Source organism: Pan troglodytes, chromosome 3 (assembly GCF_028858775.2).
Source record: "Pan troglodytes isolate AG18354 chromosome 3, NHGRI_mPanTro3-v2.0_pri, whole genome shotgun sequence".
Taxonomy (NCBI): domain Eukaryota; kingdom Metazoa; phylum Chordata; class Mammalia; order Primates; family Hominidae; genus Pan; species Pan troglodytes.
In genome coordinates this window covers 88257944-88285469 of record NC_072401.2, presented here as the reverse complement: position 1 = coordinate 88285469, position 27526 = coordinate 88257944, and the positions used below count along the sequence as shown (strand labels likewise).

The 27526-nt window shown below is 43.3% G+C and overlaps 2 protein-coding genes across 13 annotated transcripts in view; one reads left to right on the top strand and one right to left on the bottom strand.

Annotated features, from left to right (window-relative positions):
- The window catches only part of AFF1 (ALF transcription elongation factor 1), a 247133-nt gene extending 234954 nt beyond the window's left edge, over positions 1 to 12179 (bottom strand). The window contains exon 1 of the mRNA XM_054683810.2: positions 11499 to 12179. The gene's annotated coding sequence lies outside the window, so the exon portion shown is untranslated. The remainder of the gene's footprint in view (positions 1 to 11498) is intronic.
- A 47-nt stretch (positions 12180 to 12226) lies between these two features.
- Positions 12227 to 27526, top strand: part of C4H4orf36 (chromosome 4 C4orf36 homolog) — a 59287-nt gene continuing 43987 nt past the window's right edge. Inside the window, exons 1-5 of one of the 12 annotated variants that reach the window (XM_063808974.1) lie at positions 12242 to 12382; positions 13073 to 13210; positions 14634 to 14721; positions 17038 to 17192; positions 17420 to 17800. In XM_063808974.1, coding sequence (XP_063665044.1) covers positions 14687 to 14721; positions 17038 to 17192; positions 17420 to 17553 — 324 coding nt within the window. In that variant the 5' untranslated portion in view covers positions 12242 to 12382; positions 13073 to 13210; positions 14634 to 14686 and the 3' untranslated portion in view covers positions 17554 to 17800. Of the gene's footprint in view, positions 12482 to 13072; positions 13211 to 14633; positions 14722 to 17037; positions 17193 to 17419; positions 17801 to 27526 lie in introns of those variants that run through there. The other 11 variants (XM_063808975.1, XM_009447987.5, XR_010156324.1 and 8 more) reach the window with 11 other exon arrangements.

The following is a 27526-nucleotide window of genomic DNA, read 5'->3' as shown; positions in this document are numbered from 1 at the left end:
AGACGCGCGGACGGAGCCAGGGCTGCGCAAGGCGCTCGCTAGCCGGCGCGGGTTCCGGGTGGGCGCAGGCTCGGCTGGCCCCGCACTGGGCGCGGCCGGCCGGTTCCTGCTGGGCTTTATCGCGGGATGAGCTCCTTCTGGGCTACCGGAGTGCCCAGGCTGGGTGACGCAAAGTCCCAGCGAGTACCAGAGTGCCAGTGACTGGTGAAGCTGGCTGGTCTTCTGGGATGGGTGGAGACTTGGAGAACTTTTCTGCCTAGCTAAAGGATTGTAAATGCACCAATCAGCACTCTGTGTCTAGCTAGAGGTTTGTGAACGCACCAATCAGCGCTCTGCGTCTAGCTAAAGGTTTGTAAACGCACCAATCAGTGCTCTGTGTCTAGCTAGTCAGTGGGGACTTGGAGAAATTTTATGTCTAGCTAAGTAATTGTAAATGCACCAATCACCACTCTGTCTAGCTCAAGGTTTGTAAACGTACCAATCAGCACCCTGTCAAAACGGACCCATCAGCTCTCTGTAAAATGGGCCAATCAGCTCTCTGTAAAATGGACCAATCAGCTCTCTGTAAAATGGACCAATCAGCAGGATGTGGGTGGGGTCAGATAAGGGAATAAAGGCAGGCCACCCGAGCAAGCAGCAGCAACTTGCTTGGGTTGTCTTCGGTGGTGTGGGAGCTTTGTTCTTTTGATCTTTGCAATAAATCTTGTTGCTGCTTCCTCTTTGGGCCCGTGCCACCTTTAGGAGCTGTAATGCTCACCATGAAGGTCTGCAGCTTCACTCTTGAAGCCGGCGAGACTGCGAACCTACTGGAACGAACAATTCCAGATGCGCTGCTTTTAAGAGCTGTAACATTCACCATGAGGGTCTGTGGCTTCATTCAGCGAGACCAAGAACCGACCGATTACGGGGACACTAGGTCTACAGGTGTGCACCACCACACCCAGCTAATTTTTATATTTTTTAGTAGATAGGGGGTTTCATCATGTTGTCCAGGATGGTCTCAATCTCTTGACCTCGTCATCCACCGGCCTCGGCCTCCCAAAGTGCTAGGATTACAGGCGTGAGCCAAGCCACTGGGCCTGGCCACTTACAACATTTTTATAAACAATATTTTAAAGCAATAAATCTCCCTTTCCTCATGGAAGAAATGTGAAAATTCTTGAGGCTTCGTTTTCTTGTGAAAATAGCACACAAGGAAAGATGCATAAACCTAAATGTACAGTTTAACACATTATGAGAAGGCAATTATCTCTTCAGCTGCTAACCAGGCTAAGAAATAGAACACTGCCTGCAAGTCAGAAGCCACCATGTACCTTCCAAATCACAACCCCCTCTCTCCCTTCAAAGGTAACCACTGTCTTGTCTTTCATGATATTCACCCCATGATGTTCACTGTTCTTTATTTTTTTTATTACACTGTTTGGCATACAGGGTCCTTAGTGAAAGAAATAAAGATTCCATATGATTACGGAGCTCAAATTCTAACAATAGATGATGATCAAAACAATAAACATAATAAACTATAGGATGTTAGAAGGTGATAAGTGCTGAAATAGATTAGAGCAGGGTAAGGGGGTTGTCAGCACAGGTGTTAGAAGCAGCAGTTTTGAAAAGGGTACTTGGCAAAGCCTTGACGGAGGTGGGCAAGTTATCTGGATGTTTGGAAGATGGATGTTGCAGGTAGTAGGAACAGCTAAGGTAAAGGCAGGTGGTGGTGTATTAGTTTCCCAAGGTACCACGCTGGGGGATTCACAATGGAAATTTGTTCTCTCCCGGTCCTGGAGGCTAGAAGTCTGAAATCAAGGTGTCAGCAGTCAGCAGTATTGGTGCTTTTTTGGAGGCTCTGAAGAGAGTCTGTTCATTCCCTTTTTTTTCTTTCTTTCGTTTTTTTTTTTTTTTTTTTTTTTTTTGAGGGTCTCATCATTCTGTTGCCCAGGCTGGAGTTGCAGTGGCACGATCATAGCTCACTGCAGCCTTGATCTTCTGGGCTCAAGAGATCCCCCTGCCTCAGCCTTCTGAGTAGCTGGGACTACAGGTGCATACCACCATGCCCAGCTAATTTTTAATTTTTTTTGTAAAAGAGGTGGGGTTTCACTACGTTGCCCAGGCTGGTCTTGAATTCCTGAGCTCAAACAATCCTCTCACTTTGGCCTCCCAAAGTGCTGAGATTACAGGCATGAGCCACCACACCTGGAGTAATTCCTTATTTCTTTTACCTTCTGATCCTTGTCAGCAACCCCTAGCATTCCTTGGCTTGTGGACACATTGCTCCAGGCTCGCCTTTATGGTCACATGGTGTTCTTTCTGTGTATCTGTATGTGTCATAAGTACACTAGAGATTAGATTTAGGGCCTATTCTAAACTTGATTAGATGAGGTCACCTGCAAAGTTGGCCTGACTAGATGGTCATTTGCAAAGACCCTATTTTTAAACAAGGTCACATTCACATGTATAGGGAGTTAGGACTTCAACATATCTTTTTGGGGGACACAATTCAACCCATAGCAGGTGGGAATATGCTGGGCAGGCTTAAGAAAGAGCATGAAGGTCATGGAGGGAAAAGCAGAGCAAGCAAATGAAGATTGGTATGAGCGGAGGTTATAAAAGCTATGTGTGGCCGGGCGCGGTTGCTCACGCCTGTAATCCCAGCACTTTGGGACGCCGAGGCGGGCAGATCACGAGGTCAGGAAATCGAGACCATCCTGGCTAACATGGTGAAACCCCGTCTCTACTAAAAATACAAAAAAAAATTAGCCAGGCGTGGTGGCGGGTGCCTGTAGTCCCAGCTACTTGGGAGGCTGAGGCAGGAGAACGGTGTGAACCTGAGAGGTGGAGCTTGCAGTGAGCCGAGATCACGCCACTGGACTCCAGCCTGGGCGACAGAGAGAGACTCCGTCTCAAAAAATAAATAAATAAATAAAATAAAAATAAATAAAAGCTGTGTGTGTGAGTGTGAGTGAGAGAGACAGAAGAGATCAGACATGATCTGTGGGTCATTGTGAGGACTTCGGTTGTTTTCTCTGAATGAAAAGAGAACCATTGGCTGGGCTCAGTGGCTTATGCCTGTATTCCCAGCACTTTGGGAGGCCGAGGCAGGTGGCTCACTTGAAGTCAGTTCGAGACCAGCCTGGCCAACATGGTGAAACCCCATCTGTACTAAAAATACAAAAATTAGCCGGGTGTGGTGGCATGTGCCTGTAACCCCAGCTACTCGGGAGGCTGAAGCTCGAGAATCACTTGAACCCGGGAGACAGAGGTTGTGGTGAGCCGAGATTGCACTGCTGCACTCCAGCCTGGGTGACAGAGCAAGATTCCATGTCAAAAAAAAAAAAAAAAAAAAAAGGAACCACTGCAGGATTTGAGCAGAGAGACACGATCTGGCTTACAATTTGAACAGCTCACTCTGCTGTGTTGAGGAAAATTGTAATGTCCAAGATTTACCTGTCTGTTGCTAGGATATCTAGCATCAGATACATAGCTTGTCAGAGGTGGTGCAGGGATCCAAACCCAGGCAGTTTGGTAGCAGTCCCATGCATCTGACTCCCTCACTGTGCTGTTAGCTATGGCGTGCCTTTATCCTGGTGTTGAAGTCCAGCCTGATTTCAGGCATCATGGGCAGGGCAGCTTCTCTACTCTCCCTGCTTCTTCGACTCACCAGCTTTAGATTCCAAAACCATGGAGGGAGCCAAGGTCAGGGCAAGAGTGTGTGTCTTAACCAACCTGGCCAGAGAAAGAGGGGTCTGGCCTTTTTGTAATGCACATGGTCTTTGCTCTTGCATTTCTGTGTCCTAATCTTGTTTTATAAGAACACCAGTCATATTGGATTAGGACCCACCCCTGTGACCTTATTTTACCCTAATTACCTCTTTGAAAGGCTCTATCTTCAAATAAAGTCACAGTCTGACATACTGGGGTTTAGGATCTCAACACATTAATTTTGGGGACCAGGGATACAAATCTCCCAGTAACAGGAACCATCTTAGAATTCTGCCTACTGCCAGGTGCGGTGGCTCACTCCTGTAATCCCAGCAATTTGGCAGGCCGAGGTGGGTGGATCATTTGAGGTCAGGAGTTCAAGACCAGCCTGGCCAACATGGTGAAACCCTGTCTCTACTAAAAATACAAAAATTAGCCAGGTGTGATGGCAGGCACCTGTAGTCCCAGCTACTCGGGAGGCTGAGGCAGGAGAATTGCTTGAACCCAGGAGGCGGAGGTTGCAGTGAGCTGAAATTGCGCCACTGCACTCCAGCCTGGGCGGCAGAGTGAGACTCAGTCTCAGAAAAAAAAAAAAAAGGCTGCCTATCACACCTACATTTTGGCTAGAGTTGTAAGACCAGTGCTAGTTTTTAATGAAACTTACTAGAAAGTCATTAATTGTCACACTCTGCTTGTGGGGTTTCAAGTCTTCTTTTAAAGACTCACACTTTGGAAAATGTAAAGCATTTTCTGGAATTTGAAGTATTATTCTGAACATTTCCAGTTTCATGAAATTTTATTTATTTGAGACAGGGGCTCGCTCTATTGCCCATGCTGGACTGCAGAGGCACTATCTTGGCTCACAGCAACTTCTGTCTCTCAGGCTCAAGTGATCTTCCCACCTCAGCCTCCTGAGTAGCTGGGACTACAGGCAGGCACCACCATGTTTGGCTAATATGTATGTATTTTTAAATTTTCTGTAGAGACAAGGTCTCATATTTCCCAGGCAGGTCTCAAACTCCTGGACTTCAGCAATCTGTCCACCACTGCCTCTTGAAAGTGCTGGGATCACAGGAGTGAGCCACTGTGCCTGGCACTGCCTGAAATTTAGAATGGAATACCAGATTTAGAAACTGAGTAGACTCTATAAGACTACTTAAATACATTTTAGAGACTTTGCTTAACATTGGGATAGACGTAAGCTTGTTCTGGCATTATTTTAATTTTTAAATGTTATTATTTTATTTATTTTGTCTTTCTTTCTACAACTCTTGGTTCTGTGGGGATTTCTGGCATTATTTTATCTCTTTTTTCATTTCTCAAATGTGCAATATATAATTAAAAGCACAGAGATTGCAATGTCTACTAATGAACTGCAGGGGTGTCCTTTAATTTATTGTTGGTACTTTGAAACTAAGAAGCTGAGAAAGAATTAAGAATTTGTTTTAGAGGAGCAAGCAGACAAAAAAAAATTGAGTAAAATCCTCAGACAGATTTATCATTAGGAGGTCAGTGCTTCAGCGAGAGAAGTTCTGTATTTATTTTTGAGACAGGGTCTCACTCTCAGTCTGTTGACCAGGCTGGAGTACAGTGGCACAATCATGGCTCACTGCAGCCTTGACCTCCTGGGCTCAAGTGATCCTCCCACCTCAGTCTCCCAAAGTGCTGGGATTACAGGTATGAGCCACTGTGCCTGGCAGGTTCAGAGTTCTTGAATTTCGTGATTAGACTTTCTATCAGAGCACTCGGCCTCTTGTTCTGGCCTCCATTTCCTCAGGAAGAGTTCAGTTGAATGGGATTTTAAATTTTTATTTTTACTTTTAGAGACAGGGACTTGCTATGTTGCCCAGACTGAAGTGCAGTGGCTGTTCACAGGTGCGATCATAGAGCACCACCTCCTGGAACTCCTGGGCTCAAGCAATCCTCTCGCCTCAGTCTCCTGAGTAGTGGGGATTATAGGTGTTCCATTTATAATATATTTTAAAAGCCAATAAAATGTGACTCAAAAATAATATTTATAATTAGAGATCTTACCTCAGTTTTCTAATTTCTCCTAGTTTCAAACTAATGATATACTCTTTTTATTCTTTTAATTATTTATTTAAAAAAATAGAGAAGGGTTTTACCATGTTGCCCAGCCTGGTCTCGAACTCCTGGGCTCAAGCCATCTGCCCACGTTGGCCTCCCAAAGTGCTGGGATTACAGGTGTGAGCCCCAGCACCTGGCCCAATGATATATTTTTATTTATTTAGAGACAGATACTTGCTCTGTCACCCAGACTAGGGGGCAGTGGCATGATCTCGGCTCACTGCAACCTCTGCCTCCTGGGCTCAAGCAATTCTTGTGTCTCAGCCTCCCAAGTAGCTGGGACTACAGGCACGTGCCATCACACCTGGCTAATTTTTGTATTTTTAGTAGAGACGGGGTTTCACCATGTTGGCCAGGCTGGTCTTGAACCCCTGGCCTCAAGTGATCTACCCACCTTGGCTTCCTAATGTGCCAGGATAACAGGCGTGAGCCACTTTGGCTGGCCTCAGTGATATACTTTTAAAGCAACATTATAAGTCAGCATGAAATTGAAACTTCAATTGAATTGAAGCAGGTAAATCCTTTGCTTTAATTAGTACTTTATAGGGTGATGTTGTAACACCCTAAAGGTCTCATGTAAATAAGATATGTAAGGAGGCCGGGCGCGGTGGCTCACGCCTGTAATCCCAGCACTTTGGGAGGCCGAGGCGGGCGGATCACGAGGTCAGGAGATCGAGACCATCCTGGCTAACACGGTGAAACCCCGTCTCTACTAAAAATACAAAAAATTAGCCGGGCGTGGTAGCGGGCGCCTGTAGTCCCAGCTACTCTGGAGGCTGAGGCAGGAGAATGGCGTGAACCCGGGAGGCGGAGCTTGCAGTGAGCCGAGATTGCGCCACTGCACTCCAGCCTGGGCGACAGAGCGAGACTCCGTCTCAAAAAAAAAAAAAAAAAAAAAAAAAAAAAAAAAAAAAAGATATGTAAGGAAATACTTTTTTTTCCTATTCTTATAACTAATGCTTTGTGCTTGCCTGAGGGAGGAATTCAAATGTAGTTGTCAGGGGCTGAGCTTTCCTGGTATAAGCTGCTCCGTGGCAGATGCAGGTTTGGTGGTGCCAGCCTGAGAACCAGCCAGGGATTCCCACTACTCTAGCTCTGCAGAGGATCCTAGGCTGTAAATCACATGCTATATCTTGGAACAGGAGAATGGATTCTGATCTGCTTTGTCTCCCAAGGAACAGGGCACCTGGAGATTGTGACTTCTGCCTCTAAGAAGAGTAGAAAAGTCTACCACTAGCTGCAGCCATTATTGTCTGTTTTGGTCATGCAATAATGTGTCTAAGGTATAGAAACCCACTCTAGAGCAACCAAAATGGGTGAGTGGATGAATGTTTTTGTAAGGATACAATGGGAGTTTTATGGATACAGGAACTGTGGCTGGGTGAGAGAATCCAGAGAACTTAAAGGAGGTAGCTCAGGAGTAAAACTGACCTGGGTTCAAATCTGGCTCTGCAACTTACTAGTTGTGTAATCATAAACAAGTCACTTTTATAGCCCTTTATGTATGTATGTATTTTTTCTTTTTTGAGACAGAGTCTCACTCATTCACCCAGGCTGGAGTGCAGTGGTACGATCTCAGCTCACTGCAACCTCCACCTCCCAGGCTCAAGCGATCCTCCCACCTCAGCCTTCTGAGTAGCTGGAACTACAGTTACGTGCCACCACACCCTGCTAATTTTTGTATATTTTGTAGAGATGGGGTTTTGCCATGTTGCTCAGGCTGGTCTTGAACTCCTGAACTCAAGCAATCCACCCACCTTGACCCCCCAAAGTGCTGGGATTACAGGAATGAGCCGCTGTGCCTGGCCATTTTAGAGCCCTTTAAACATTTTCCCCCCTTAACTGTACTAGGGTAAGTATTAGTTTCTTCTCCCTTAATCTGTGAGGGTCAGATGCCATGTAAAGTGGCTAAGAATGATGGCTAGCATGGAGTAGGTGACCAGCAATATACTTTAAAAATGACTCCAGTCCTCTAAGCCTGGCTCATAGGAGACTCATGGGCCATTCCCAGAAATAGAAAAGATAGACACAGGAGATGATTTAGGGAGTAGGAGATGAATTACATTTTGGTTATGTTGAAATTTTCTTCTGAACAAGATAGTCCAGTAGGAAGTTCCCACAAACTGATACGCATCTAGGAGAGAAGCCAAGGCTGGCTAGAGAATCAGATTTGGGACCCATCCAAGGAGAAATGATAGTTACGTTAGTGAGAGCAGAGCCGCTGAGAGTACTGAGGCAGAACAAATGGACTATGGGCAGACATAAATTTAAGGGTGAGAAGAATGAGAGAAATAAGCAAAGGAGTGGCCAGACAGGTGAGACAATTAGAAACTAGTACAGAAGGGTGGAGAATATTTAGGGCTGTTATTTGGTGATTTTAAAGTTTGTGCAGATGTGTTGTTTTGTCGTTATCCTAGAATTGGTGTCATTACTAGAGAGTTTTATAATAGTCATTAGAAAACTGTAAGCTGCATTTGTGATTTACACATTAAGTTAAAAGAAAGAAAATGTCACTTTTTGAAATGAGAATGACGATACACATACATATATACATGTATGTCATGAGAAATTATATTTGAAAAGGGTAGTTGCGAAACTGTTTTCAAATGTGTAATCTAAAACCTTGCCCTAATTATAGTCCTGGGAGAATATGTAGTGCAGTGTGATGAGGACGGCACAAAAATCAGAATAAGGCAGTCTGGGTTCAAATCCTGTAACCTTAGAAAAGTTATTCGTGGTTGAGGTGCCTCCATTTTTTTCTTCTCTAATATTCCTAAAATCCCACCCTAAATTAATAGTAGCATTTATTGTGTGATAATTAAGTAAGACAATGTATATGAAATACATTCACCAGTACTCAAAACATAGTAAATGACTGTAAAGTTACCACACTATTATTGTTTCTGTGTTAGGTGTTGATGATTATCTTTTGCATTCCTTCTTGTGCTTTAGTGTTAACACTAGGTGGCAGCAATGCTCTCTTAACCAATTAAAAGGATACTTGCTTACTTTCTGGCATAGAAGAGATGGTTGAAGCCTTACCTAATAGAAAGATGTGTGTAGGACACCAGCAAAGCAGGGGGGGAAAAGATGAATAGAGATAGCAATAGAGATAGGTATAGAGACATCAATAGAGATAGCGATAGAAATAGAGGGAAAGAGGGAGAGAGAGAGGAAGAAATTGTAGAAAGAATTTGATATTTCAAAAGGATATACTGAAATAGTCATTGTGAGAAAAACCAGATCTCTTTTGGACATCCACCTTCTAGAAAATTGTATTATTTTAAAATACATGTGGGGAAGTGGCAGAGGCCATGTATTTTTTTGTGTTGACAATGTTAAGGATCTTAAGTCGTCCTGGATGGCAAATGTCTGTAAAGTGTAATGTGTTTTACTGTTCATTTTAATTTTAGTATTAATCTTAATTATAAAAATATGAGCATTTTCCTCTATATAAAACATTCCTTCTACAATAAGATATTTAGTGGTATCTATTGCTGTCTAATGCTATCTATTGTTGTGTAACCATTATCCCAAAAGTTGGTAGCTTAAAATGAGGAAATAATGATTTTTTTAAAAATTGAGACAGGGTCTCATTCTGCCACTCAGGCTGGAGTGCAGTCGTGATCATGGCTCACAGCAGCCTCAACCTCCTGGGCTCAAGGGATCCTCCTGCCTCAGCCTCTGGAGTAGTTGGGGCTACAGGTGTGTGCCACCACATCCAGCTAAGTTTTTTTTCTACTTTTTGTAAAGATGGGGTCTCACTATGGTGCCCAGGCTGGTCTTGAACTCCCAGGCTCAAGTGATCCTCCTGTCTCAGCCTGCCGTAGTGTTGAGATTACAGGCATGAGCCACCGTGCCCAACTATGATGAACAGTTATTATCCTATATTTTCTGAGAGCCAGGAATCCTAGGGTGACTTAGCTGGGTGGTTCTGGCTCAGAATTTCTCACGAAGTTTAAGTCAAGACCTCAGTTGGGGCTAAAGTTATCTGAAGGCTTGACTGGGCCTTGAAGCATCTGCTTCCAAGATGGCTTAATCACATGGTTGGTGGCAAAAGGCCTCAATTCCTTATGAATTTCTCCATAAGGCAGCTTGAGTGTCCTTTCAAATGGCAGCCAGTCTCTCCTAGGGTAAGTGACCCAAGAGAGACTGCAAGTAGGAAGCCACAATACCTTTTATGACCTTATCTCAGAAGTCATACACAGTAATGTCCACCATATTTGTTCACAGTGAGTCACACAGGAAATAACTAAATACAATTGTCAGGAATTTTATGCATATGCTGGAAATGGAGTTCCTGTATAAAGAAATCACAGTCTTGACCTCTTCTGGTGTGGCCCTAGACCTATTTCTACAACTATAAAAAGAGAACTTACCATGGAACCATGAGGAACTTCCCTTCTAAGGTGGCTTGTCCCCTATCTGGATATAACCTCAAATAACTTCTCTGTCTCTGTTTTTTCATCTCTAAAATAAAATCACCTAAGAAAGTGCCTTTCAAATTTTTTAGACCCATTGTAAGGGCTGTACATTGAGCCTGAGCACACACACACGTATGTGTATATGTGTATATATATATGTATATAACAGAAATGAAAGTGCCACAAAATAATACCTTCTTAACACTTATTTGTGTGATGTACTCTAATTTTATTCGCCATTCTATGCTAACTCATTTTTTAAAATTCCGGCCAAAGGCCAGGCGCGGTGGCTCACGCCTGTAATCCTAGCACTTTGGGAGGCCGAGGTGGGCGGATCACGAGGTCAGGAGATCTAGACCATCCTGGCTAACACAGTGAAACACCGTCTCCACTAAAAATACAAAAAAATTAGCTGGGCGTGGTGGTGGGCCCCTGTAGTCCCAGCTACTCGAGAGGCTGAGGCAGGAGAATGGCGTGAACCCGGGAGGCGGAGCTTGCAGTGAGCTGAGATGGCGCCACTGCACTCCAGCCTGGGTGACAGAGCGAGACTCCATCTCAATAAATAAATAAATAAATAAATAAATAAATAAAAATTCAGGCCAAAATCTGTAGTACACTGGTCTCACAGTCCATTGAGGGTTTCAACATTCTTTGTGGAAAGAAAACACCCACCGTCACTCCTCGGTGCTCACTTTTCACTGGTGGTAAAGCAGAAATGCTGAAGAGCGAGTGACTGAGTCCTCACCTTCCAGTTTCTGGGAGGCACAAAAGCACCTTTGAAAGATGGGTCAGCCCTGCGAGCCTACTCTAATTAGAAGGATCAGAAGTTGCTTGTCAGATGGAAAGGTTACTGTGTTTTATCTTTTTTTTTTTTGAGATGGAGTCTCTGTTGCCCAGGCTGGAATGCAGTGGCGCCATCTCGGCTCACTGCAACCTCTGCCTCCCGGGTTCAAGCAATTCTCCTGTCTGAGCCTCCTGAATAGCTGGGACGACAGGCGCGCGCCACCTCGCCCAGCTAATTTTTGCATTTTAGTAGAGACAGGGTTTCACCATGTCGGTTGGCCAGGCTGGTCTCGAACCCCTTCACCTCGTGATCTGCCCCTCTCGGCCTCCCAAATTGCTGGGATTACAGGCGTGAGACACGCGCCCGGCCCATCCACCGTGCCTGGCCCATCTGTGTTTATCTTTAAAAGTTGGCTTTGGAACTTGCCATGTGACTCTGGGCAGCCCTTTAACCACCCTGAACTCATTCGTCGGCTCCACAATTGGAATGAGTAGTATCGCTCTTACCTATTTCATAAAGTTGTTTTTAGGCTCACAATCAATTAGGCACTTATCACGTGGCGGAGAATCACAGGGCAGGATCTTTCATCCTCAGAACAACCCTCTAAGACGTAGAGCATTATCCTTGTTTTATAGATGAAGAAATTGATGCTTAGAGCAGTGACATGCGAAATCTTAAGGTTAAATCTTAAGTGCCAGAGCTAGAATTCCAAACCAGTTCTGACATCAAAATCCTCACTCAAAATGGAAATGTAAGCTTGTTTCATTTGACCGTAAGGGGTGGCCATCTGATGTATTCAAATGAAGAAATACGAAATCACCACAGCGTAATAACGGCTTTAGAAATTGATGCTGTCTTGCTCTGAACACGAACACCTAAAATATCACACGTGGTCTTTGAGCTCACTGCCTTCACCCACTGCAGTGTGAGAACGCTGGCAACACGGCTTCGGTTCCCCAGATGTCAGCAGCCAGGACTGGGTACATTTCTTTAAATGGCGCCCCCAAACGAAGTCCAGATCGCTTGGATGCAGCCCCCTACATTGGAAAGCGTCCTTCCCAGGAAAGGTCTGGCTTACAGCCCTCTCTGGCTGGTTGGCTGGATTCCGAGAGCGCGGCCTGCCCCGGCGCGGTTACCAGAGAGCGGACCCCGCGGGGCGCGTCTCCCGGGCCCGGCGTCCCCTCCCTGGCGGGTGGGGCGGGCCCCACAAAGCCCTTTGTTGAGGCTCCGGCGTGACGCGAGGAGCCCCAGACTCGGCGCCCGCGGCGAGCGGGAAGGAGGCGTGTGCCTGCGGCGCGGCCCCGAGGCGTGTGCGCGGCCATGTGCGCTTAGCGCAGCGCGCTCTTCCCTCAGTACCCCGGCCACGACCCTCCGAGCCCCTGGAGCCCGGGTAACCAGGCCGCCGGCGCCGGCTCGCGGGGACCCGCCACCCTGGAAGCCCCGCGCACACAGCGCATTCCTGGCGAGTCGGAGGCAGGGTGGGGCCCAGGTGTGGGAAGGAGCCGAGGCTGAGGCCGTTCCCTTCTCCGCGGGCTCTGTGGGCGGCCGAGGCCCCCACCCGTCCCGGGAACCGGTTCCTCCCGGGCCCTGCGCGTCCGTCCGGGGAAGGGAAGGGGACTCGCCCCGAATCGGCGTGCAAGGGCGGGGACGCGGGAGTGGTGCTGAGTGTTTTGAATGAGGGAAAACCTGGGAAGGATTGCTCTGCTCAAAGTGCCCGGGCCGGGGCGGGTGGTTCCTGTGCAGGCAGAGCCTTTGGTCTCTCAGCACTGCCACGATCAGACACATTTTGGCGCAGCGGTGTTGGAGCTGGTTTGGCAGGCTCAGGCAAGGGCAGAGAGTGCGACACCGAAACTTTGTCTCAGGATGACGAAACTTACCTGGCATTTTCTCCTTATTCGGTGGCAAAAAATGAAAAAATGAGTTCATGGAAAAATGAAAGAGAACACGGTTTTACACTTGGGGTTCCAGTTCAATGAACACTTATTAAGGACTTTCTGACATTCAGAATTTTTTTTTCTATTATTTGGCTACAAAATATTCACGTGAGAGGCATTAATTAGGTGCGTTGCCATCATTTCAGGTAAAGTGAACAGAGTTATCTGTGACATTCCATCAGGCACCTATGTAACGAAATCATACCGTAATAACTCACCATGGCGTATGGAGTGCCAAGAAAGAACACAGTGAAAACCATTTTGCGGGGCAGTTGTTATAATGTGTAAGTATTATTATTATTTTTTTTAAAATCAGGGTAAGCATTGACTGGGGTGGGGAGTGTCTTTGTTAAATAAAAGGACTGGACACTCTGTGCTCCCCATGAGATACTGGGCTATGTGAAGTATTTTCAGGTGTCTGGGATCTGATTTTTTTTTTTTTTTTTTTTTTTTTTTTTTTTGGCAACTGCTTTTATAAGTTAATTATCTTACTTGGTCTTTACAACACAACAACACTTTCAAGTGAGAAAACTGAGGTTCAGAGAAGTTTGATCAAAGTCACAGTCCTGTAGTAAGGAAATGCAAAGGCTAGACTTGGAGTCTTTTTGTTCCAAGACAGCATTTTCTGCTTCCACCCACAACTTTAAAAAAACTTTGTTTAGATACTCCACGTCTACCAAAAAAATGCCCTGGTGTCAGATGTATCTTAACAGAGCACCTAATTAGCTGGTACAAAGGGTCGCTTTTATATCCTGTATACTTTGGCAGGCAGTGGATGGACAACACATGCTTTCCAATCAAGAAGACGTGGGCTCCAAGCCTGGCCCTGCCCCCAGCTCCCTAAGGCCATCTTCTTCGTACCTTGATCTCTGCATCTGCAAGATGCATATAACAATTGACTATGCGGTGTGGATTATAAATGAAGTCGTGTATGTGAAGTACTTTCACATTGCCTGTCATCCAGTGAACGCATAGTGAGCACGTGTTGCAACCACACAGTAGTTTTACTCTGTGGTATTGTAGTGCAGTCTTTTCCTTTCTTAAACGTTTGATTAGGCATCAGATGAATTTGTCTTTTAAACAATATTCTGTGAAGTAAATGAGGATTCCCTGCGGGATTATAAAACCAGAGCTATAAGAAATTCAGAGAAAACTCACTGTTGCATTCTGTTTAGTTTTGTCAGTTTAGTATGTATTTAGACCTTGAACTATGGGCAAGTACCACTATAGTAAGTGTCATTATTATTATTATTTTTTTTATTATTATTATTATTTTGAGATGGAGTCTTGCTCTGTCACCCAGGCTGGAGTGCAGTGGCGCGATCTCGGCTCACTGCAAGCTCCGCCTCTCGGGTTCACGCCATTCTGCTTCCTCAGTCTCCCCAGCAGCTGGGACTACAGGCGTCCGCCGCCATGCCCGGCTAATTTTTTTGTATTTTTAGTAGAGACGGGGTTTCACCATGTTAGCCAGGATGGTCTCAATCTCCTGACCTCGTGATCCGCCCGCCTCGGCCTCCCAAAGTGCTGGGATTATAGGCGTGAGCCACCGCTCCCGGCCTATACTAAGTATCATTATAAACATTATATGAAGATCTTCCTATTTCTGGAGAATGACTTAAAGCACTGATTCCGTGGTTTTAATTATGCAGAATTTTATATCATGAACAATTTCTGTAACACCAGGGCTTTCTCTTTCATTCTCTCAAGAAAGTATTTGATATCATACTGTTTATAAGAATAGCCAAGTGAAGAGGAACAGAATGGTAGTAGCGCTCTTTGGAGTTCATTTGCCAAGGTAACTCCTTACCTGGGGCTTTTTTTGGTTCGGTGTTTTTAAAAGATTGTAAAAACAATACACCAAAAACTTTCTAGCAGTATAGAAGCATATGAAAGGAAGATAAAAATGCTATCTCTCCCCATTCCCATTCCTGATTCCCACTCAGAAGTAAAATGTCTTATATGTTTTCTAGAATTTCTGCGGCTACACAAGACACATACACACATGTATACACACACATATGTCTTTTTAACACATGGAATCATATTGAACTTTGCTCTGCCCACCCCTTTCTAATATATCTCGTATAGCCTAATAGGTAAGAGCACTGATTCTGGAGTCCGACTTCCTGGGTTCAGATCCCAACTTCACAACCAATGGCTTTGTGACCTTGGGCAAGTTGTTCTCTGCACCTCAGTTTCCTTCCTTCCTTCCTTCCTCCCTCCCTCCCTCCCTCCCTTCTTTCCTTCTTTCCTGACAGGGTCTCACACTATCACGCAGGCTGGAATGTTGTGCACCTCCTGGGCTTGAGTGATCCTCCCACCTCAGCCTCCTGAGTAGCTGGGACCACAGGCACACACCACTGTGCCCGGTGAATTTGTTTTATTTTTGGTAGAGATGGGGTCTCACTTTGTTGCCCAGGCTAGTCTCAAACTCCTGTCCTCAAGTGATCCACCTTGGTCTCCCAAAGTGCTGGAATTACAGGCATGAGCCACCATGCCCGGCTGGAGATCTTTATTTTTTATCAAGACAGGGTATCACTCTATCACCTCAGTGCAGTCTCAGCCTTAGCCTCCTGGGCTCAAGTGATCCTCCTGCCGCAGCCTCTTTTGTAGCTGGAACCACAGGCCTGTGCCACCACATTTGGCTAATTTTTTGATTTTTTTGTGGAGATGAGATCTCATTACATCGCCTGGGCTGGTCTTGGCCTTCTGGCCTCCAGCGATCCTCCTGCCTCTGCCTCCCAAAGTGCTGTGATTATAGGCATGAGCCAGCATGCCCAGCCTACTCTTCAGTTTTCTAATCTGTAAACTGAGGATAATAGTAGCATCTGCCTCTTTCATATGGTTGTTGCAGTAATTACATGAGTTCATGTGTGTAAACTGCTTAAAACAGTGCCTAGTAGTAGGTGCTATGTAAACAATAACTGTTTTATTGCTTATCTTTCCAAATCAACACAATCCTTATTCTTTCATTACATGTTTGTACTACAGTTTGTTTAATCAGGCTCTTCTTGATAGATATTAAGGTTATTTCCATGTTTTTTTTTTTTTTTTGAGACGGAGTTTTGCTCTTCTCACCCAGGCTGAAGTGCAGTGGCATGATCTCAGCTCACTGCAACCTCCGCCTCTCGGGTTCAAGCTGGGTTCAGAACCTCTCGGGTTCAAGTAGCTGGGATTACAAGTGCCCACCACCACGCCCAGCTAAGTTTTGTATTTTTAGTAGAGACGGGATTTCACCATGTTGGCCAGGCTGGTCTTGAGCTCCTGGCCTCAGATGATCCACCCACCTCAGCCTCCCAAAGTGTTGGGATTACAGGCGTAAGCCACCATGCCCGGCCTGTTGTTTAAACGAATGACACTTCAACATTTCAATGAACACTCATATATTTTTGTGACTTGTTCAAGTACATCTATAATAATTGTAGACTCTAAGTCACTCCTGAAAGTTAGATGATAAAGGATGGGGAAGGTGGAACAGGTAAACAAAGGGGTGGCTGGTGTGATATGGTCACTTCCCCTGCTTGGACCAAAGCAGGTCTTTCACTTTCTTCATGCATATGAGGCTGAACTCATATTGACTGCAGATGAGAAACATGTAGCTGATATTTTCAAATTTCAGAATTAGGTGAAAGAGAACAATTTTTAAAGGTTCATAGTGGTTATTTTGAATTTGTAGTTTGGAATTTCATCCCCATTCCCAGATTGCACACTCAAAACCTTAGTCTGTGCCAAGCACCCTGCTCAATGTATGATTATGCCCTTCTTTTCTTCTTTAATATGACCACATTTTTATGAGCTATAAAAGACTCTGGAGCTTAGAGTTCTTATCTACATCCTTTTACATGGAAAGATTGGATTGACTTCATGGAGGCTGAATCAAAGTTCCTGGTGTAATTTCTGGTCATTGTTCAGTATTATCTCTATATTAGTTAATATAAATCTCCCTCTCCTATCTGGAATTACAACTCTGGAAAATTCTGAACATCTCCCCACCCACCCATAAACCAAAATGTCTAGTGGCAAATGGAACTGAGAATTAATGTCTTCTACATCTCACATAGTAGGTGCTTAATCAATATTTATTGAATGGATTAATGAATTTTTGCCCCAGACAGGAACCTTGGGATATTGCACTGCTTGCAAAGACCTGGTACACGAACCTAGCCAATATCAAGTTGCCTTTCTTGGAAGAAATTTCATTTGGTGGTTCTGTGCAGCTCACAAAATGTACCACCATTAAAGACGGACTGCTCCCTTCTGCAGAATGTAAGTTCCTTAAGTTCTGCTTTAATAAGTTATAAATTCAGTGTGCCATTTGCTTATCAGAGAAATGTTTAAATCTGTGTGTTTACACCCATACCTCCTATCTTTGTAGCTCTGTCATCTTGTTTATTATTCAGGCATATGGATTTTGCTGTAGGATATTCAGTTTTGACTTAGTTATGCCTGATGAAAAATGTATGTCAGATTGTTTTGTGTATTTTCTTTTTCAGCTATCAAACTCGAAAGGGAGTATGAAGTGAAGCGTCTTTGTAAACTGAAGTGTCAAGAAAATACATCTAAGGAAATTCAGCTTCTCCTGAGGGAAAGGCCAGCCGGTTTGAGAAGACCTCTTCCATCTAAATGACAGTCAGTTCATGATTGAATCTGTACTCTGTCTCTTGCATCCAAAGGGCATGAAGGTCTCTGGACCTTTCACTATGTATAGTTCAGGGCAGATATTTGAATGCCCACTGGTGGATGGGCCACTGCCCACAGCTGTGGGTTAGTAGCCAGTTCTGACAGATCTTCTGAGTCCCTGACATACTCTTGTTCCTTGTGTCACAAGCGACAGCACTGTAAGTAGATGAAAATACATTTGGAGTTGAGTCGTTTGTGCTTTTCATTTTAATTTTTGTAAAATTGCACTAAAAGAAAAGGAAATTTCTTCAGCTGCATTGTTTTCAAAAGACATCTTAAATATGCATCTTTGAGATCCCAAGGAGGGACCAAAAGAAGGCAAGAGAGAAATTCTCTTAAAAATGATAAACTGAAACATTTCAGTTGGTTAAGAAAAATAATAGACTTCATTTTTAGTACCTCTCTAGTTTCCAATTTTCTTTTTTTTTAAATATATATATATTTTGTTATACTTTAAGTTCTAGGGTACATGTGCACAATGTGCAGATTTGTTACATATGTATACATGGGCCATGTTGGTGTGCTGCACCCAGTAACTCGTCATTTACATTAGGTATATCTCCTATTGCTATCCCTCCCCCAACCCCCCACCCCACAACAGGCCCTGGTGTGTGATGTTCCCCTTCCTGTGTCCAAGTGTTCTCATTGTTCAATTCCCACCTATGAGTGAGAACATGCGGTGTTTGGTTTTTTGTCCTTGTGATAGTTTGCTGAGAATGATGGTTTCCAGCTTCATCCATGTCCCTACAAAGGACATGAACTCATTATTTTTTATGGCTGCATAGTATTCCATGGTGCATATGTGCCACATTTTCTTAATCCAGTCTATCATTGTTGGACATTTGGCTTGGTTCCAAGTCTTTGCTATTGTGAGTAGTGCCACAATAAACATACGTGTGCATGTGTCTTTATAGCAGCATGATTTATATTCCTTTGGGTATATACCCAGTAATGGGATGGCTGGGTCAAATGGTATTTCTAGCTCTAGATCCCTGAGGAATCGCCACACTGTCTTCCACAATGGTTGAACTAGTTTACACTCCCACCAACAGTGTAAAAGTGTTCCTATTTCTCCACATCCTCTCCAGCACCTGTTGTTTCCTGACTTTTTAATGATTGCCATTCTAACTGGTGTGAGATGATATCTCATTGTGGTTTTGATTTGCATTTCTCTGATGGCCAGTGATGATGCTCATTTTTTCATGTGCCTGTTGGCTGCATAAATGTCTTCTTTTGAGAAGTGTCTGTTCATATCCTTTGCCCACTTTTTGATGGGTTTTTTTTTTCTTGTAAATTTGTTTGAGTTCCGTGTAGATTCTGGATATTAGCCCTTTGTCAGATGAGTAGGTTGCAAAAATTTTCTCCCATTCTGTAGGTTGCCTGTTCACTCTGATGGTAGTTTCTTTTGCTGTGCAGAAGCTCTTTAGTTTAACCATTCCTTCTGAAACTATTCCAATCAATAGAAAAAGACGGAATCCTCCCTAACTCATTTTATGAGGCCAGCATCATCCTGATACCAAAGCCTGGTAGAGACAAAACCAAAAAAGAGAATTTTAGACCAATATCCCTGATGAACATCGATGCAAAAATCCTCAATAAAATACTGGCAAACTGAATCCAGCAGCACATCAGAAAGCTTATCCACCATGATCAAGTGGGCTTCATCCCTGGGATGCAAGACTGGTTCAACATATGCAAATCAATAAACGTAATCCAGCATATAAACAGAACCAGAGACAAAAACCACATGATTATCTCAATAGATGCAGAAAAGGCCTTCGACAAAATTCAATAGCCCTTCACGCTAAAAACTGTCAATAAATTAGGTATTGATAGGACGTATCTCAAAATAATATTTTGAGCTATTTATGACAAACCCACAGCCAATGTCATACTGAATGGGCAAAAACTGGAAGCATTCCCTTTGAAAACTGGCACAAGACAGGGATGCCCTCTCTCCCCACTCCTATTCAACATAGTGTTGGAAGTTCTGGCCAGGGCAATCAGGCAGGAGAAAGAAATAAAGCGTATTCAGTTAAGAAAAGAGGAAGTCAAATTGTCCCTGTTTGCAGATGGCATGATTGTATATCTAGAAAACCCCACCGTCTCAGCCCAAAATCTTCTTAAGCTGATAAGCAACTTCAGCAAAGTCTCAGGATACAAAATCAATGTGCAAAAATCACAAGCATTCTTATACACCAATAACAGACAAACAGAGAGCCAAATCATGAATGAACTCCCATTCGCAATTGCTTCAAAGAGAATAAAATACATAGGAATCCACCTTACAAGGGATGTGAAGGACCTCTTCAAGGAGAACTACAAACCACTGCTCAACGAAATAAAAGAGGACACAAACAAATGGAAGAACATTCCATGCTCATGGATAGGAAGAATCAATATCGTGAAAATGGCCGTACTGCCCAAGGTAATTTATAGATTCAATGCCATCCCCATCAAGCTACCAATGACTTGCTTCACAGAATTGGAAAAAACTACTTCAAAGTTCATGTGGAACCAAAAAAGAGCCCTCATTGCCAAGTCAATCCTAAGCCAAAAGAACAAAGCTGGAGGCATCAAGCTACCTGACTTCAAACTATACTACAAGGCTACAGTAACCAAAACAGGATGGTACTGGTACCAAAACAGAGATATAGAACAATGGAACAGAACAGAGCCCTCAGAAATAATACCACACATCTGCAACTATCTGATCTTTGACAAACCTGACAAAAACGAACAATGGGGAAAGGATTCCCTATTTAACAAATGGTGCTGGGAAAACTGGCTAGCATATGTAGAAAGCTGAAACTGGATCCCTTCCTTACACCTTACACAAAAATTAATTCAAGATGGATTAAAGACTTAAATGTTAGACCTAAAAACCATAAAAACCCTAGAAGAAAACCTAGGCATTACCATTCAGGACATAGGCATGGGCAAGGACTTCATGACTGAAACACCAAAAGCAATGGCAACAAAAGCCAAAATTGACAAATGAGATCTAGTTTCCAATTTTCAATGAAACATCATTGAATATTCACATGTGGTGCTTTAAAGTAGCAAGTAGAACTTACTTTGTTTTTGTTCTCCTAAAAAAAATTGTCAGGCTGGGGGTGATGGCTTATGCCTATAAATCTCAGTACTTTCGGAGGCTGAGGTGGGAGACTCGCTTGGGCCCAGGAGTTTGGGACCAGCCTGGGCAATATAGGGAGACCCGTTCTCTACAAAAAATTAAAAAATTAGCTGAGCATGGTGCTGTGTGCCTGTAGTCCCAGCTACTCAGGAGGCTGAGATGGGAGGATCCCTTGAGCCTAGTAGTTTGACGCTGCATTGAGCTGTGATCATGCCACTGCACTCCAGCCAAGGCAGCAGAGTGAGAACGTGTCTCAAAAAAAAAAAAAAAAAAAAAGTCAGTCTTTTTCCTTCTGCCTAATTTCTTATTTTCTATCTGGAATGACCCTGAAGCATATGGAACACACATACTTGTGTGAAAGTGACATGAAAATACACAGAAGGTCTTATGAGGAAAACACAGAGTGGATGGGGGATGGGGAATTGATCAACTGGAAAGTATTGGATTTGGATGAACCAATTTTTCTAGCATTTGAATCCAATAAAGCATACTTGGATATTAATGTTACATTTGAGCACAGTTTAGTATTTTTTAGATGATTCAGTAGGCATTTTAGGATCTTCTGATATTTTTTTTTTCCCACCCAGGCTGGAGTGGAAGTTTCACTGTAACCTCTGCCTCCCGGGTTCAAGCAATTCTCATGCTTCAGTAACACGAGTGGCTGGGACTACAGGCAGGCACCACCACACCTAGCTAATTTTTGTATTTTTTAGTAGAGATGGGATTTCACCATGTTGGCCAGGGTGGTCTCGAACTTCTGACCTCAAGTGATCTGCCCATCTTGGCCTCCCAAAGTGCTGGGATTACAGGTGTGAGCCACCGCGCCTGGCTGATCTTCTAATATCTTAGCTTCATTTCATTATGAAAGGCACTGTGGCATACTGTTTAAGAATATAGACTTTAGACCTGGGTGCCTTTCTTCAAATCGTAGCTCAGCTGCTTATTGCTGTGTGAGCTGGGATAAGTTACCTTGTTTCTGTGTTTGTTTTCTCATTTGTAAAATGGGGATAATACAGGTATACCTACTTCATAAGATTAAATGAAAACTGCCAGGCACACAATGAGAATTACTCTAGTGTTAGACATTACTGTGAGTATCACTATCATTGTAATCTGGGTATAGAAGATAAATTATATTGGGCTGACTCTCTTGACCTTTGTGCAGACCAGGAGTCTTGAAATTTAAAAAATTTGGTTTTATTCTTACTATATATATGTACTACTTGCCAAACCATCTGACCTGAATTTTTAGTTCAAAATATGGCCACTGTACCTATGGCAAATCCTGATCATTTCTCTTTAAAAATCATAATCCCTGATAATCAACTTGTCACTTATGTCTTTCTCTTAAAAGTAGCATGGAGAATTTGTGTGCAAAAATGTCACATCCTGATGTCCCCTGATAGATATCATTTTGTGGTCTGCCCTCTGGAGCCACCAGGGAGCCCTAAGCATGTCACACCTCACTCACAACCTGGCACTTTTAGTTAGTGGCATTAATTGTGGGTATAAGTAATATGCTTCCATCTGTTGTCCAAAAGACCATCAGGATGGCTAAATAGTAGAAAGGAGAGTTTTATTGGTGATATCAGTTTGCGAATTGGGAAGAGAGTCTCTGGAGTGGACTGAAGGTGCTCTTTCTTCGAAGAGGGAAAGGGCAGGCTGGGTTTTAGGCCTCCCAGGGCCTGTATCACACAGTAAAGTAATACGTATTCAGCACGTTTTGGGGGGAAAGCTATACATATGTATGAAGGTAGTCAAGCACATGTACAATGGGCAAACATATATGTAACATACTTCCCATGTTCACTTTGGGGTGGGGTTTTAGCATTAAAATAAGGTGGAGTTTGGCTCTATATCAAAAGTGAACTACAGGGCACAGACACAGTTCATGAGCAGCCTCTATAAGCTGGCAGAAACTGGCTTAAGGTCTGTAGTTGCTTTTCAGAAAAGAAGGTTTGTAAGGTTGGTCCTCTGCTCAGTCAGAGTTGTAGTGGTGTGGGATGTAAATCAAGGTCAGGAGGGCTGTGATAGCTCCTGTTGTTATGGAGTTTAGCAAGAGTGTGCTTTTTCTTCTAGGGGTAGGAATTTAGGAAGTTGTCATGCCAACTGAGCCCTGAGCCCTTGACACCATAATAATTTTTATTTCCTTAACCTTGTGGGCCATCTTAGTTGATAAAGAGGCATCTGTTCTGGTCTCTCAGATCACACATTCTTTTTCATAATGTTGAAAATGAATGAAACGTGTATCTGTAAAAAGTTTGCCAGAATAAAATATTTTAATATTCCTTGAGAAAAGATGGAATTTGAGAAAGCTTTGGTTCCTCATGATTTTCTTGAGAGAAGAGTCCTGCTTCCAGCTTTAAGATTCTCTTAATCATGATTTTAGGCAGGTGCTTCTGAACCTCTGAAAACTGCACATATTGAAATAAAATTACATTGCAAAATTCAGTAATATGTGTATATGTCTCTCTCTCTCTTGAAATGCCTTAAGAGCAGGAAAGGAATGCTTTCTTATGTTAGTGCTCCAATGCGTAACTTATATAGGCACTCAATAGACAATCATTGATTGAAAATTTTCAGGGCCGGGCACGGAGGTGCACGCCTGTAATCCCAGCATTTTGGGAGGCTGAAATGGGTGGATCACCTGACATCAGGAGTTCAAGACCAGCCTGGCCAACATGGTGAAACCCCGTCTCTACTAAAACTACAAAAAATTAGCCAGGCATGGTGGCATGCGCCTGTAATCCCAGCTACTTGGGAGGCTGAGGCAGGAGGAGAATCACTTGAACCCAGGAGGTGGAGGTTGCAGTGAGCCAAGATTACACCATTGCACACCAGCCTGGGAGACAAGAGTGAAACTCCATCTCAAAAAAAAAAAAAAAAGAAAATTTCAGATGGTGAAAGATCCACAATAGAATGCACTTGATTGTTGCATTCTTATTTTTAATTTTTTTAATTAAAAAAAATTTTTTAGAGACAGGATCTGGCTCTGTTGCCCAGGCTGGGGTGTAGTAGCATGATCATTACTCGCTTCAATTTTGAACTCCTAAGTTCAAGCAATCCCAGCTACTTGGGACTATAGCTGCCTATGGTCCCACCATGCGTGGCTAATTTTTTTGGTATTCTTTTTAAGATAGGATACTTTTTTAAAATCAGGAGATAGCCATGATATGATTGAATATGGGACTAAAACAGTTCAAGACAAAGGTCAGAATGAACAAATATACCATTTTTACATAAAACATTTTAAAGTTATAACAACTTAATTAAAACTGATAACAATTCAACTGATAACAATGCCACCATGCCCAGCTAATTTTAGTAGAGACAGGATTTTGCCATGTTGACCAGCCTTGTCTTGAACTCCTGACCTCAGGTGATCAGCCTGCCTCGGCCTCCCAAAGTGCTAGGACTACAGGCATGAGCCACTGCACCTGGCCTAATTCTACATTTTATCTACATATTTACCTTTATCAGAGAGCTTTACATTTTTCTTTGGTTTTATGTTGCTGTCTAGTGTCTTTTTGTTTCAACTTGAAGGAGTCTCTTTAGTATTTCTTGTAGGGGTAAGGTCTAGTGGTAATGAACCTCCTCAGCTTTTGTTTATCTGGGAAAGTTTTAATTTCTTTTTAATTTTTGAAGGACAGTTTTGCCACACATAGTGTTGTTGGTTGGCAGTTTTTTCCCTTTTAGCACTTTGAATATATTACCTCACTCCCTTCTGGCCTGGAGGGTTTCTTTTATTTGAGACGGAGTCTCGCTCTGTCACCCAGGCTGGAGTGCAGTGGCGCAATCTTGGCTTACTGCAACCTCCACCTCCTGGGCTCAAGCGATTCTCTGCCTCATGCTCCCAAGTAGCACCACCACGCCTGGCTAATTTTGGATTTTTAGTAGAGACAGGGTTTCACCATGTTGGCCAGGCTGGTCTCGAACTCCTGACCTCAACTGATCTGCTCACCTTGGCCTCCCAAGGTGCTGGGAGTATTGGTGGGAGCCACCACACTTTGCCCTGGCCTGCAGGGTTTCTGCTAAAAAATTTGCTGGTAGGCTGGGCTCAGTGGTTCACACCTGTAATCCCAGAACGTTGGGAGGCCAAGGTGGGAGGATTGCTTGAGACCAGGAGTTTAAGAACAGCTTGAGCAATATGGTGAGACCTCATCTCTACAAAAAATAAAAAGAAAATTATCTAGGCATGGTAGTGTGTGCCTATAGTCACAGTTACTCCAGAGGCTGAGGCAGGAGGATTGCATGAGCCCAGGAGTTCAAGGCTGCAGTGAGCTATGATGATGCCACTGCACTCTAGCTTGGGTGACAGAGCAAGATCCTATCTCAAAATAAAAAAAAAGAAACAAAACAAACTGCTTATAAACAAAACAAACTGCTTATAGTCTAATAAGATCTCCCTAGTATGTGATGAGTCACTTTTCTCTTGCTGCTTTCAAGATTCTCTTTGTCTTTGACATTTTACAGTTTGATAATAATGTGTTTTGGTTTGGGTCACTTTGGTTTATTCTAGTTGGAGTTTGTTGGGCTTTTTGAATTGGTATGTTCATTTCCTTCCTCAAATTTGGGAAGATTTTGGCCATTATCTCTTCAAGTAGGCTTGCTAGTCCTCCCTTTTCTTCTGGGTCTCCCATCATGCATATATTGGTCTGTTTGATGGTGTTCTATAAGTATTTTTGGCGTTCTTCACTTTTCTTCATTCTTTCTTTTTGCTTATCTGACTCAATAATTTTAAGTGATCTGACTTCAAATTCACTGACTCTTTTTTTCTGCTTAAGTGTCCTATTGAACTCCTCTAGTGAATTTTAAAATTCAGTTATTGTATTCTTCAGCTCCAGATTTAAAAAAATGGTTTCTATGACTTTGTTGATATTCTCATTTTGTACATGTATCATTTTCCTGATTTTGTTTAGTTGTTTATCTTCTCTGTTAGCTCACTTAGCATCTTTAAGATGTTTATTTTGAATCCTTTGTCAGGTAAATCATAGGCCTGCGTTTCTTTGGGGGTTGGTTTCTGGAAATTTATTTTGTTACTTGATCAGGCCATGTTTTCCTGTTTCTTTGTAGGCCTTGTGCCCTTTTGTTGAGCTTTGGGCATTCAAAAAACAAAAACAAAAACAAAAAACAAACAAAAAAACCAAAACCCCCAAAACCAAATAAAAAACAGCTACCTCTCCCAGTCTTTAGACATTGGCTTCATGCAGGGGAGGGTCTTCACCAGTCAGCCTGGCTAGAGTGTATGGCGACCTCCCAAACCTTTCTGGGAATGCATCTTCTCTGGGCTTGTGTGTATAATTTCCCAGTTAAAAAAGGTTTGCTTGCTTCTTCACTGGAGCTCATAATCTTTTGCTTTTCCTGGTGTCTGTCTGTGGTACTACACTCTCTCCAGTGCTGTAACAAACTGTGGAGCTTGCCTTTGTTCCCAGTGGCCCCCCAACCTGGCATCCAAACTGCTGTTCTGGTCACTGTTCCAAGTCAGGTAAGATAGAACCCATTCCTTGAGCAGCATCCCTGAAAAACCAGAATGTTGGATACACAGTGCATTCATCTCTTTCACTCCTGAGGAAAAATGGGGGTAGAATTTTTCTCCTGTTTGTGCCACCTTGTGCACGGGAGAAGGAATGGCTAGGGCAGGTAAAATGCCATGAATTTTCCTACCCATTTCAATGCACTTGCTGAGGTGCTGCAACCTCTTAACTTGTTTCTGGAGTTCTTACAAAAGCAGTTCGGTTTGTATATTGTTAAGTCAGTGTCTTCCTTGGTGAGTGAGGATCTGAGGCTTCCTATTCTGCCACCTTACTGATATCACTCTGCAAATATAAAATTTTTGATACATTGCTATCACTCTGGGATTTGGGGGTTATGGATAACTTTGAGGTTACAAACCTATGCATTCCAATATCAAGTCAGTAGCATAAATGAGCAAAATGGTCCAGTGAAGCCATACAGGGAGTGCAGAGACTGGAGAAGGGGAGAGCATGCACCTCCTCCAAAGGGGCAGCAGCCACTCAGCTCCAGTCTGTCGGTGCCATGCTAGAGTGGTATTGAGGGGATAATCTTCCAGTTTGATTTTCCCAAGGGGAAGATCTTCCAATTTTTTTAGAGAATCCGATAATAAAGATGAAAAAAAAAACACATGCAACTCGTTATTGTGGAAAATTTCAAACATGCAAGAGTAGTAAGAATAAGAAAATGAATCTCTATGTCTCTATCACCTTGCTCCAGCACTTATCAACTCACGGCCAATTTTATCTCACTTATACTCACTCACTTTCCACACCCCAGTTCCCACCATTGGGTTATTTTGAAGTAAATTCTAGATAGCATATCAGTACATCTGTAATTATAGAAATGCAGATTTTATAAATGTAGATTTCCAATTTTATAAAGGTGCAGAACAATCAAAGCATCCTGGGGGTTATAAGCCATGTAGGCCCATAGTTTAACCTCAGAGTAAGGAGTTGTGTCTGGTGTTTGCTGCTTTGACATATTTAGAAGCCATTATCTGAATTATCCCGATATTTTCTTCTATCTGTGACATATGGCAAAAATGAAGAGCACTTTGTGTCAGGAGTTTTGATGTGAGTGACTCATTTGATTTAGTGATCCTCATCCCTGAAAAAAGTTGTCGGGAACCCAGGCTCTGTATATAGCCTTGGCTGTGTGACTTGAGAAGGTGGAACATCAACATTCCTAGTCCAAATTTGCCTCATAAAATTCCAGTGTGCTCTGTGTAAGACTCTGATCTGCCAACCAGAAACATTCCCAAAGTTTCTTG